General features: G+C 43.8%; 1 protein-coding gene across 2 annotated transcripts in view; it reads right to left on the reverse strand.

The window, feature by feature from the left end:
• The window catches only part of DAPK1 (death associated protein kinase 1), a 211,786-nt gene that overhangs the window by 86,488 nt on the left and 111,440 nt on the right, over positions 1 to 13,858 (reverse strand). For both annotated transcript variants that reach the window (XM_070375366.1, XM_070375367.1), the window contains exon 3: positions 13,101 to 13,322. In XM_070375366.1, coding sequence (XP_070231467.1) covers positions 13,101 to 13,322 — 222 coding nt within the window. The remainder of the gene's footprint in view (positions 1 to 13,100; positions 13,323 to 13,858) is intronic.

Consider the following 13,858-nt stretch of genomic DNA (forward strand, 5'->3'; position numbering starts at 1 on the left):
TCGGTTGCCCAATGGAACTACCACAATTAGGTATTTAATTTTGTTATGAACTGGCTTACAGAGTTTTAGATTAACATGTGAGCGGGCTCCGAGTCCAAATAGGAGCCTAGTAGTTTTCTATTCAACTAGTGCTTCTGTTGGAGAAGGCAATGGCACCCCACTCCAGTATTCTTGCCTGGAAAATCCCATGGATGGAGGAGCCTGGTAGGCTCCAGTCCATGGGGTCACTGAGGGTCAGACACGACTGAGTGACTTCACTTTGACTTTTCACTTTCATGCATTGGAGAAGGAGATGGCAACCCACTCCAGTGTTCTTGCCTGGAGAATCCCAGGGATGGGGGAGCCTGGTGGGCTACAGTCTATGGGGTCGCACAGAGTTGGACACGACTAAAGTGACTTAGCAGCAGCAGCAGCAGCAGCAAAGCGCCATACAGTGGGTGGCTTAAAAAACAGAGACTGATTGTCTCAAAATTCTGGAGGCCAGATGTCGGAAAGCAAGGTGTGGCTCGTGGTCTTGGTTCCTTCTGAGGATTTTGGAGGGGAATCTGTTCCAGGCCTCTCCCTAGCAGTGTGTGGATGCTACTGCTCCATCACTCCAACCCTCCATCCCCACATGGTCTTCCTCTTATAAGGATGCCAGTCACATGGGATAAGGAGCCTGCTCTACTCCAGGATGACCTCATCCTAACTAATGACACCTACAAGGACCCTAGTCCTAAATAAGGGGACATTTTGTGGTAAAAGGGATTAGGACTTCAACATATCATCTGGGGGCAAGGGACACAATTCAACCTACAACAGTTTCTCCAAAGATGAACCCTAGGGATTCCCAGGAGCACAGTGGTGAAGAAACCACCTGCCAATGCAGGAGATGCAAGAGAGGTGGGTTCAATCCCTGGGTTGGGAGGAAATGGCACCCTGCTCCTTGCCTGGGAAATTCCATGGGCAGAGAAGTCTGGTGCGAAAAGGTCAGACATGACTGAGTGACCAAGCATACACACAATAATATATAAAAATACGAGTTTTTCAAAAGATGAACTCTAAGACCAGCAGCATCGGCATCACCTGGGAATTTGTTTGCAACGTAAATTCCTGGACATTACCGTAGACATACTGACTCAAATCTTGGAAATGCAGCCAAGATGGTATATTTTACAATAATGTATATTTTAACAATAACGTATATTTTACAATAATGTATATTTTAACAAGGCTTCAGGAAATTCTGAGGCATGCTAGAGTTTGAGACCCACTAATAAACCATCAGATCAGATCAGATCAGATCAGTCGCTCAGCTGTGTCCGACTCTTTGCGACCTCATGAATCGCAGCACGCCAGGCCTCCCTGTCCATCACCATCTCACGGAGTTCACTGAGACTCACGTCCATCGAGTCAGTGATGCCATCCAGCCATCTCATCCTCTGTCGTCCCCTTCTCCTCCTGCCCCCAATCCCTCCCAGCATCAGAGTCTTTTCCAATGAGCAGCTCTTCATATGAGGTGGCCAAAGTACTGGAGTTTCAGCTTTAGCATCATTCCTTCCAAAGAAATCCCAGGGCTGATCTCCTTCAGAATGGACTGGTTGGATCTCTTTGCAGTCCAAGGGACTCTCAAGAGTCTTCTCCAACACCACAGCTCAAAAGCATCAATTCTTCGGCGCTCAGCCTTCTTCACAGTCCAACTCTCACATCCATACATGACCACTGGAAAAACCATAGCCTTGACTAGACGAACCTTTGTTGGCAAAGTAATGTCTCTGCTTTTGAATATGCTATCTAGGTTGGTCATAACTTTCCTTCCAAGGAGGAAGCGTCTTTTAGTTTCATGGCTGCAGTCACCATCTGCAGTGATTTTGGAGCCCAGAAAAATAAAGTCTGACACTGTTTCCACTGTTTCCCCATCTATTTCCCATGAAGTGATGGGACCAGATGCCATGATCTTCATTTTCTAAATGTTGAGCTTTAAGCCAACTTTTTCACTCTCCTCTTTCACTTTCATCAAGAGGCTTTTGAGTTCCTCTTCACTTTCTGCGATAAAGGTGGTGTCATCTGCATATCTGAGGTTATTGATATTTCTCCCAGCAATCTTGATTCCAGCTTGTGTTTCTTCCAGTCCAGTGTTTCTCATGATGTACTCTGCATATAAGTTAAATAAACAGGGTGACAATATACAGCCTTGACGAACTCCTTTTCCTATTTGGAACCAGTCTGTTGTTCCATGTCCAGTTCTAACTGCTGCTTCCTGACCTGCATACAAATTTCTCAAGAGGCAGATCAGGTGGTCTGGTATTCCCATCTCTTTCAGAATTTTCCACAGTTTATTGTGATCCATACAGTCAAAGGCTTTGGCATAGTCAATAAAGAAGAAATAGATGTTTTTCTGGAACTCTCTTGCTTTTTCTATGATCCAGCGGATGTTGGCAATTTGATCTCTGGTTCCTCTGCCTTTTCTAAAACCAGTTTGAACATCAGGAAGTTCATGGTTCACATATTGCTGAAGCCTGGCTTGGAGAATTTTGAGCATTAGTTTACTAGCGTGTGAGATGAATGCAATTATGCAGTAGTTTGAGCATTCTTTGGCATTGCCTTTCTTTGGGATTGGAATGAAAACTGACCTTTTCCAGTCCTGTGGCCTCTGCTGAGTTTTCCAAATTTGCTGGCATATTGAGTGCAGCATTTTCACAGCATCATCTTTCAGGATTTGGAATAGCTCAACTGGAATTCTATCACCTCCACTAGCTTTGTTCGTAGTGATGCTTTCTAAGGCCCACTTGACTTCACATTCTAGGATGTCTGGCTCTAGGTCAGTGATCACACCATCGTGATTATCTGGGTAGTGAAAATCTTTTTGTACAGTTCTTCTGTGTATTCTTGCCACCTCTTCTTAATATCTTCTGCTTCTGTTAGGTCCATACCATTTCTGTCGTTTATTGAGCTCATCTTTGCATGAAATGTTCCTTTGGTATCTCTGATTTTCTTGAAGAGATCCCTCTTCTTTCCTACAAGACCTTTTAGAACTAACACCCCAAAAGATGTCCTTTTCATTATAGGGGACTGGAACGCAAAAGTAGGAAGTCAAGAAACACCTGGAGTAACAGGCAAATTTGGCCTCGGAATACGGAATGAAGCAGGGCAAAGACTAATAGAGTTTTGCCAAGAAAATGCACTGGTCATAACAAACACCCTCTTCCAACAACACAAGAGAAGACTCTATACATGGACATCACCAGATGGTCAACACCGAAATCAGATTGATTATATTCTTTGCAGCCAAAGATGGAGACGCTCTATACAGTCAGCAAAAACAAGACCAGGAGCTGACTGTGGCTCAGACCATGAACTCCTTATTGCCAAATTCAGACTTAAATTGAAAAAAGTAGGGAAAATCACTAGACCATTCAGGTATGATCTAAATCAAATCCCTTATGATTATACAGTGGAAGTGAGAAATAGATTTAAGGGCCTAGATCTGATAGATAGAGTGCCTGATGAACTATGGAATGAGGTTTGTGACATTGTACAGGAGACAGGGATCAAGACCATTCCTATGGAAAAGAAATGCAAAAAAGCAAAATGGCTGCCTGGGGAGGCCTTACAAATAGCTGATAAACCATAGTGTACATTAAAAAAAAATCATTTTGTAATGCTAAGTGTGTAACTTGCCCTTCCAACAGAGTTGCTAGCCTTCTGGGGCTATCTCTGACTGTATTCATCACCTATTGCTAATACTTATTCCTTACACAAAAGAGGTAAGAATCTGAAGTTCTATGAAGGCCACATGTGACCTTCCAGGAAAGTTTTATTCCATCTGCTTGTAAGTATTATGAATTAACTGCCAAAATTAAAAGCCTAGATACCAGACTTTCCTTGGAAAAAACTGCAGGATCTGGCAACACTGGATCCAATAACCCACATGGCAACAATCCGCTATTGAGTGGCTGAGAGTTTCAACGAGCCACAGTCCTTACCATTCCCTCATACATCCCCAACACTGAGACTCCGAGCAGAACAATCCCACTCATTTACGTCACCTGTCCAGCCCCCTAAGGGCATTTGGATTTGATTAATGTCTGGGCAGGGGCTTCCCAGGTGGCTCTAGTGGTAAAGAACCCGCCGGCCAATGCAGGCGACATAGACATGCCAGTTCAGTCCCTGGGTTGGAAAGATCCCCTGGAGGAGGGCATGGCAATCCACTCCAATATTCCTGCCTGGAGAATCTCATGGACAGAGGAGCCTGGTGGGCTACAGGGTCACAAGGAATGGGACACAACTGAAGCAACTTAGCACGCGTGCACACACGTCTGGGCAGAGGGAAACTAAATTATCCGCTGCCTGAAATACTTAGCTGTTTCTGAGCAGCAAGTGTAGAGCAGAATTCTAGAAGCCAGTGTCTCTGATTAGCACTGACTTTGTTTGGCTTCACTTTCCACCAGGTAATGGAGCAAGTTATAAAATGACACAAACACCGAAGGTCAAAGTCTTGTAGTGACTTGCCCACATGACGATGCGAATGAGCTATAATACGGCAACACGAGATTTTCATTAAGGAACAAAGGGATGTGGAGGACATGAAGTTGCGATTTTTGAGACATCAGATTTGCCTCATTCAAGTATGTGCTCTGCTGAGTTGCAACAGCATATCAGCCTTGTTTCCAGAGAAGCATGTGGAGAAAAAGTCACTCTTCAAAAATACTTACAGAAATTTTAAGCCAAATCCTGGAGTGGAATTTGAACAAATTTGCCTTTAACACCAAGTAGTTTCTGTACAAAGGACACAGAAAGTACCATTTTTGCATTTTGCCCAGATCCCTGGGAGCAGCTCATGAAATACTGAGGGGAGTGGGGGTTTGGGGTCTCTGTCTCAGTGGTAAGGACAAGTCCAGAGAGTGGTGGTGGGAACTCACACATCCACGTGGAGGCAGGCTTCAATAACAGAAGTTTCAACAACGGAACACACTTCATTGGGAAGCCTGAAGGAAGCTCTACTTGCCATGGAGTTCATCCCAAATATATATTTTAAAAATATATATTTAATATATATAATATATTTCTTAAAATTTTACTATATTATTTTATATATTTATAAATATTTAAAATATATTTAAAATATATATTTAAATATATATATTAAAATAATAATTATACACTTAAAGATAACTGAACCAGAGGATACAGACAAGACAACACTATGAGTTGCAGGGCTACTTTCTGACAAATTCTTACATTTTATTCTCTCCTTAACTACCACTGCATCCCAACACCCTTACAAGAAAGGAAAGAGAAGATGGAATATGTCACTGATGACTAAATGTTCTTTAAAACTGTTAGAATTTACAACAAGCATGATTTTCTCAAAGGCAAAGATGACTCTCTCAGAAAGACCTAATATTTTGAATAGTGTATTAGAAGTTACAACATTTCTTTATGGCAAAATAAATCCTATATTTAGGTATTTATTTTGGGACAAAATGGGACAGACTTGTAGTGTGAAAACAAGAGTGCACTTTCTCTCCTTAGTCCTTGGTATCACTGTATTAGTCAGGGTTCTCCAGAAACACAGAACCAATAGGATGTACATATGTAAAGGGAGGAAGAGATGTATTGTAAGGAACTGGCTCATGCCATCACAAGCTGACAAGTCCCGAGACCTGCAAGGTGAGTTGGCTGGACGTAGCTGGTGACCCAGGAGAGTCAATGTGTTAGTTTCAGTGTAACGGCAGGAAAAAGCAATGCACCTGCTAAAGGGCTGTAAGGTAAGAGGAACTCCCTATTATTCAGAGTAAAGTCAGCGTTTTTGCTCCATGCAAATCCTCAACTGATTAGATGAGGCCCACCCTCAATGGGGAGCGCAATCCACTTTACTCAGTCTACAATTCAAATGTTAACCTCATCCAGAAACACCCTCAAGACACAATCCAGAATAATGTTTAACCAAATCCTGGGATACCCTGTGGCCCAGTCAGTTGACACATACATGTAATCATCATGGCTCCCCACATGCCCAATGGGTGCAAAAGCAAAGACAATCACCTCACAGGGATTTTCGAATCTGTGAGGAGCAAATACCCAGGGAAGACAAACATTTGTCTGACACTGTGGTGAAGAGGCCATCTCCTGAGGCCCCTCCTGCCTCTTCCACCTAATAGCTGCTCTTTGTAAGCTCACTCAACTTTTATTCAAGATCAGTTCAATTCAGTTCAGTCGCTCAGTTGTGTTCAATTCCTTGCAACCCCATGGACTGCAGCACGCCAGGCTTCCCTGTACATCACCAACTCCTGGAGTTTTTTCAAACTCATGTCATTGAGTTGGTGATGCCATTCAATCATCTCATCCTCTGTCGTCCCCTTTTCCTCCTGCCATCAATCTTTCCCAGCATCAGGGTCTTTTCAAAGGATTCAGGTCTTTGCATCAAGTGGCCAAAGAATTGGAGTTTCAGTTTTAGCATCAGTCCTTCCAATGAATATTCAGGACTGATTTCCTTTAGGATGGACAGGTTGGGTCTCCTTGCTGTTCAAGGGACTCTCAAGAGTCTTCTCCAACACCACAGTTCAAAAGCATCAATTCTTTGGTGCTCAGCTTTCTTTACCGTCCAACTCTCACATCCATACATAACTACTGGAAAAACTATAGCTTTGACTAGACGGACCTTTGTTGGCAAAGTAATGTCTTTGGTTTTTAATATGCTATCTAGGTTAGTCACAACTTTTCTTCCAAGGAGCAAGTGTCTTTTAATTTCACGGCTGCAATCACTGTCTGCAGTGATTTTGGAGCCCCCACAAAATGAAGTCTGCCACTGTTTCCACTGTTTCCCCATCTATTTCCCATGAACTGATGGGACCAGATGCCATGATCTTAGTTTTCTGAATGTTGAATTTAAGCCCACTTTTTCACTCTCCTCTTTCACTTTCATCAAGAGGCTCTTTAGTTCTTCTTCGATTTCTGCCATAAGTGTGGTGTCATCGGCACATCTGAGGTTATTGATATTTCTCCCAGAAATCTTGATCCCAGCTTGTGTTTCATCCAGCCCAGCATTTCTCATGATGTACTCTGCACATAAATTAAACAAGCAGGGTGACAATATACAGCCTTGACATATTCTTTTTCCTATTTGGAACCAGTCTGTTGTTTCATGTCCAGTTCTAACTGTTACTTCCTGACCTGAATACAGATTTCTCAGGAGGCAGGTCCGATGGTCTGGTATTCCCATCTCTTGAAGAATTTTCCACAGTTTGTTGTGATCCATACAGTCAAAGGATTTGGCATAGTAAATAAAGCAGAAATAGATGTTTTTCTAGAACTCCCTTGCTTTTTCCATGATCCAGCAGATGTTGGCAATTCGATCTCTGATTCCTCTGCCTTTTCTAAAACCAGCTTGAATATCTGGAAGTTCACGGTTCACGTATTGTTGAAGCCGGGCTTGGAGAATTTTGAGCATTACTTTACTAGTGTGTGAGATGAGTGCAATTGTGCAGTAGTTTGAGCATTCTTTGGCATTGCCTTTCTTTGGGATTGGAATGAAAACTGACCTTTTCCAGACCTGTGGCCACTGCTGCTTTTTTCAAATTTGCTGGCATATTGAGTGCAGCATTTTCACAGCATCATCTTTTAGGATTTGAAATAGCTCAACTAGAATTCCATCACCTCCACTAGCTTTGTTCATAGTGATGCTTTCTAAGGTCCACTTGACTTCACATTCCAAGATGTCTGGCTCTAGGTGAGTGATCATACCATCATGATTATCTGGGTGGTGAAGATCTCTTCTGTATAGTTCTTCTGAGTATTCTTGACACCTCTTCTTAATCTCTTCTGCTTCGGTTAGGTCCATACCACTTCTGTCCTTTATTATGCCCATCATTGCATGAAATGTTCCCTTGGTATCTCTAATTTTCCTGAAGAGATATCTTAGTCTTTCCCATTCTACTGTTTTCCTCTATTTCTTTGATAGATTTCTTCCTCTGATCACTGAGGAAGGCTTTCTTATCTTTCCTTGGTATTCTTTGGAACTCTGCATTCAAATGGGTATATCTTTCCTTTTCTCCTTTGCTTTTTGCTTCTCTTCTTTTTACAGCTATTTATAAGCCCTCCTCAGACAGCCATTTTGCTTTTTTGTATTTCTATTTCTTGGGGATGGTCTTGATCCCTGTCCATAGTCCATCAGGTAATCTGTCTATCAGATCTAGTCCCTTAAATCTATTTCTCACTTCCATTGTATAATCGTAAGGGATTTGATTTAGGTCATACCTGAATGGTCTAGTGGTTTTCCCTACTTTCTTCAATTTAAGTCTGAATTTGGCAATAAAGAGTTCGTGATCTGAGCCACAGTCAGGTCCCGGTCTTGTTTTTCCTGACTGTATAGAGTTTCTCAACCTTTGGCTGCAAAGAATATATCAATCTGATTTCAGTGTTTACCATCTGGTGATGTCCATGTGTAGAGTCTTCTCTTGTGTTGTTGGAAAAGTGCTTGCTCTGACCAGTGTGTTCTCTTGGCAAAACTCTACTAGCCTTTGCCCTGCTTCATTCTGTACTCCAAGGCCAAACTTGCCTGTTACTCCAGGTGTTTGTTGACTTTCTACTTTTGCATTCCAGTCCCCTATAATGAAAAGGACATCTTTTTTGGGTGTTAATTCTAGAAAGCCTTGTAGATCTTATCAGATCAGATCAGATCAGATCAGTCGCTCAGTCGTGTCTGACTCTTTGCGACCCCATGAATCGCAGCAAGCCAGGCCTCCCTATCCATCACCAACTCCCGGAGTTCACTCAGACTCATGTCCATCGAGTCAGTGATGCCATCTAGCAATCTCATCCTCTGTCGTCCCCTTCTCCTCCTGCCCCCAATCCCTCCCAGCATCAGAGTCTTTTCCAATGAGTCAACTCTTCACATGAGGCGGCCAAAGTACTGGAGTTTCAGCTTTAGCATCATTCCTTCCAAAGAAATCCCAGGGCTGATCTTCAGAATGGACTGGCTGGATCTCCTTGCAGTCCAAGGGACTCTCAAGAGTCTTCTCGAACACCACAGTTCAAAAGCGTCAATTCTTCAGCGCTTAGCCTTCTTCACAGTCCAACTCTCACATCCATACATGACCATAGCCTTGACTAGCCAGACCTTTGTTGGCAAAGTAACCCTTCAACTTCAGCTTCTTCAGAATTACTGGTTGGGGTATAGACTTTTATTACCTTGATATTGAATGGTTTGCTTTGGAAATGAACAGAGATCATTCTGTCATTTTTGAGATTGCATCCAAGTACTGCATTTCTTATCTTTTGTTGACTATGATGGCTACTTCATTTCTTCTAGGGATTCTTGCCCACAGTTGTAGTTATAATGGTAATCTGAGTTATATTCACCCATTCCAGTCTATTTTAGTTTGCTGATTCCTAAAATGTTGACATTCACTCTTGCCATCTCCTGTTTGACCGCTTCCAATTTGCCTTGATTCATGGACCTAACATTCCAGGCTTCTATGCAATATTCAAGATCACTGCACAATGAACTACGTAGAGCTATGTGGCACTATGCACCTGACTGAATGGCTACAATTAGAAACAGATGTTGACAATAAAAAGGGCTGATGGAACTAGAACTCCAACCCATTTCTGGAAAGGCTGTAAACTGGTGCAGCCACATTAGAAAAAAGTTTGGCAATTTCTTATAGAGTTAAATGTACTCATTAAGTGACCCAGAAATCCCACTCCATTGTATTTACCCCAAATATGTGAAAACTTACATCCACACACACATCTGTATGTGAATATTTACAGTAGCTTTATTCATGATCACCACATACTAGAAACAACCTAAATGTCCTTTAATGGGTGAACAAATTAAAAAACAGCATACAATGGAATACCATTCAGGATTAAAAATGAGAAACTGACTCATACTTGAATCTCAAAAGCATTATGTTGAGTGAAAGAAACTGGTCTCAAAAGATTGAATATAGGTCTACTTAAATAATTTTTAAAAACACAAAACTATAGTGATAGAGAATGGCTCAGCGACCACCAGAGGATATGGAGTGGAAGGTGGGTGTGACTCTAAGGGGTGAGTACAAGGGCATTTTGGCGGCAAATGGACTATTCTGAATCCTGGTTTGGGAGGTGGTTATACAAATCTACACACATGTTACCTTTCATAGAATTATACAACTCTCCTCCAACATCAAATTTATTGTATAATAATTTTAAAACAAGTGGCTAAAGAAATTGCATGTCATTCACTTTATGCAGAGGATAAATGCATCTAATGGTAAATTTCTATGAACTGGGAGTCAGTCAACAGAAGTTGAACTCAGAATATACACACACAGGTAACAGTAACACCTCACCATCATTTGTACATTCTGATATACAAAGGGAGCAAATGACATTTTTGAGTTACTAGGCATGCAGGCATGCCCAGTTGCTCAGTCATGTCTGACTCTTTTGCCACCCCATGGACTATAGCCTGCTAGGCTCCTCTGTCCATGGGATCTCCCAGGCAAGAATATTAGAGTGGGTTGCCATTTCCTTCTCCAAGGGATCTTCTTGACCCAAGGATTAAACCCACGTCTTCTGTGGCTCCTGCATTGGCAAGCAGAGTCTTTACCACTGAGCCACCTGGGCAGGCTGAGTTACCAGGCATTACCTAGTAATTCTCTGAAATGGCAAAACAGTTGTGATCTATATAATTTCTTTCCCAGGAACTTTGCATTTATGGTCTCTGACAACAGCCTTAAGGGAGAAAATTTAGGTTTAGAGATATATGGTAAGGGCTTCCTGGGTTGCTCAGCTGGTAAAGAATCTCCATACAATGCAGGAGAATTTGGTTCAATTCCTGGGTTGGGAAGCTCTCCTGAAGAAGGGATAGGCTACCCACTCCAGTTTTCTTGAGCTTACCTGGTGGCTCAGATGGTAAAGAATCTGTCTGCAACACAGGAAACCTGAGTTCAATCCCTGGGTTGAGAAGATTCCCTGGAGGAGGGCATGGCAACCCACTCCAGTATTCTAGCCTGGAGAATCATCCCTATAGAAGGAGGAGCTACAGTCCATGGGGTTGCAAAGAGTTGGACACAACTGAGTGACTAAGCACAACATAGCCCATAGATGGGAAAGGATTTGCTCTGGATTTTGATCTCGGGTCTGTCTAGTTTTCACATCACCATATAAAGTCACAGCAAAGATTACACTCTGATTCCTCTCTTTTTTCTGCTGAACCCTGAGCAGCCCTCTAATCCTCTGTGCTCTTAGAGTCCTGCTCTTCCTTTAATGCTGTAGTTCTCAATGGGGGAGAGGGGAAGAGTCTGTACCCAGGGGACATGTGGTAACATCTGGAGGCATTTTTTAATTGTAACAGCTAGAGGAGAGGATGCTGTCTGGTGGGTAAAAGCCAGAGATGTTGATAAACATCCCACAATGCATAGGACAGTCCCCTGAATGATTATGCAGCCCAATATGTCACTAGTGCAGAGGCTGAGAACTTCCCAGAAACACATCCATGGAGAAGACTCTTGAGACAGCAAGGAGATCAAACCAGTCAGTCCTAAAGGAAATCAACCCTGAATATCCATTGGAAGGACTGATACTGAAGCTGAAGCTCCAATACTTTGGCCACCTGATGCTAAGAGCTGACTCACTGGAAAAACCCTGATGCTGGGCAAGATTGAGGGCTGGAGAAGGGTGCGATACAGGACGAAATGGTTGGATGGCATCAACGACTCAATGGACATGAGTTTGAGCAAACTCCAAGAAGTGGTGAAAGATGGGGAGGCCTGGCGTGCTGCAGTCCATGGGGTTGCAAAGAGTCGGACATGACTGAGCAACTGAACGACAACAAATGAGCCACACACTTTGCTAGCTATGTTTATATTCTCATCTCACATATCTCCTCAAAACCCTTCTGAGGTATTAATTGATCCCAATTTATAGTTAAGAAGGTTCCTGTTCAGATGCATAAAAGAACGTGCTCAGAGCCCAGTGTTGAGACAATAAGCAGTGGGCATCCCAGGCCCTTCTGACTGCAAAGCACAGGTCCCCACAGTGAGGTGCCAAGCCCTCTGTATACCTCCCCTCACTTCCACCTTCTCTGGTCTCAAAAAATCACCTCTTAGCCCTGAGAGATCTGCAAATAAGGGGGAGCTGCTGGGCTGGCAAAAGGGTACATCTGAATTTCAGAGGCTCCAGGAAATGGGTGGGGTCTGTCATCACTAAGAACCACCCAGGATTGCGCCATCCCTCCCTCCCTCAGCCCCCAGGGTGATGATGTGTGTCCTCCACCCAAACTGTCCAGAGACACTCCCAGCTGCATGTTCTTGGATGACTTCCTCTCCTCTCCCACCAGCCCATGTTGGTTGCTGAATTCATCACAGGGAGCGGGGCCCTCAGGCAGGGGGCCAGGGACCGGACACATCATAGAACAACGCACTATAGTCAGTTTCCCACAGTAACATCGGACGGACAGGGTGTGCCTGAGAGAATCAGCAGAATGCTTTAACAAGTCCTGCAGTCACCGCTGAGTGATTCTGCTTCAATCTCACCCTTTCATATAATGAGTGTCGACAGTTTCAACAGTTAAAAATGAGGTGTGTATAAGACAGAGGGAAAGAGAAGAGAGAAAGAAAGAGAAGAGACAGATTTCCCTGGCTGTCCAGTAGTGAAGACTCCATGCTTCCACTGCAGGAGGGCATGGGTTCCTGGTCGGGGAACTAAGATCCTGCATGCTGTGTGGCACAGCCAAAAAAATAAATTAAAAATATTTTTAAAAAAAAGAGAGAGAAGAGAAAAACAGAAGTAGGAAAACAGAGGGAAGGCAGAGGAACAGTGTGAGAGGAGAAGAGCATATGCTCTTAAGCCTAAAGCTTAGCATGAAACTTAAAACACAGACGATCTCATGACAAGGAAGAACTCAAGACCCGGGACCCACTGGCAAACCAAGTGCGACCACATGGGTGGAAGCTTCTGCAGACCTACTCCAGACAACTGCAGCTGGGCCTCAGGGCAGGCCGCACACCCCAGTTCTCCAACTCAGCAAGGCCGAGTGGTCCCCGAGGAGGGTCCAGGCTGGTGGCTGTGCTGTCCGGCCGCTGGGAGCCGGCAGTGCCCCTCCCCCGCCCCAGCACAGCACTCACAGTTCCAGGATCAGGATGACGTCCGTCTTGTTCTCGTAAACCTCGTGCAGGGTGATGACGTTGGGGTGCTGGATCTCCTTTAGGATGCTGACCTCCCGCTCGATGTCCTCGCGGCTCACGCCCCGCCGGCTGGATTTGGTCCTCCTTTTCTTGATGAATTTGGCGGCATACTGTAGACCGGTGCTTTTCTCACGGCATTTCTTCACGACGGCAAACTGCCCACTGCAGAGAGAAGGAAGAGGTCCCGGGTCATTCACATGTTCTTTGTGTGCTGCGCTTAGGCCCTCAGTCGTGTCCCACTGTCTGCAACCCCACGGACTGTAGCCCGCCAGTCTCCTCTGTCCATGGGATTCTACAGGCAAGAATACTGGAGTGGGTCGCCATGCCCTCCTCCAGGGGATATATGTTCTTTATTGTTCACTAAAACCCAGGTTTGGGCAAGAATGTAGTCCCACGGCGGGCGGAGGGGGGGAGGGGGGAACAATAGGATTGTAAATAAGGAGTCCAAATTGTGGGAAATTAATAAATTCAATAGAGAAATTTCTTCTTATAATTTGGCTCCATTAATTTAAGCCTCTTTCTTTATGAACAATGCTGCAAAGAATATAATTTCCTTTCTTGAATCACATTTTATTAAATGGGTAATAACACCTCCATTTCTCTGTTCTCCTCCTTCTCCCCCATTTCAGATTCAGGGGCCACAGGAAGGAGCCCCCTCCCATTGGGCCTCACTTCCTTGTTCTTGTCCTGTATTCTAG

The sequence above is a fragment of the Bos mutus genome, chromosome 8 (genome assembly GCF_027580195.1).
Source record: "Bos mutus isolate GX-2022 chromosome 8, NWIPB_WYAK_1.1, whole genome shotgun sequence".
Classification (NCBI taxonomy): Eukaryota; Metazoa; Chordata; class Mammalia; order Artiodactyla; family Bovidae; genus Bos; species Bos mutus.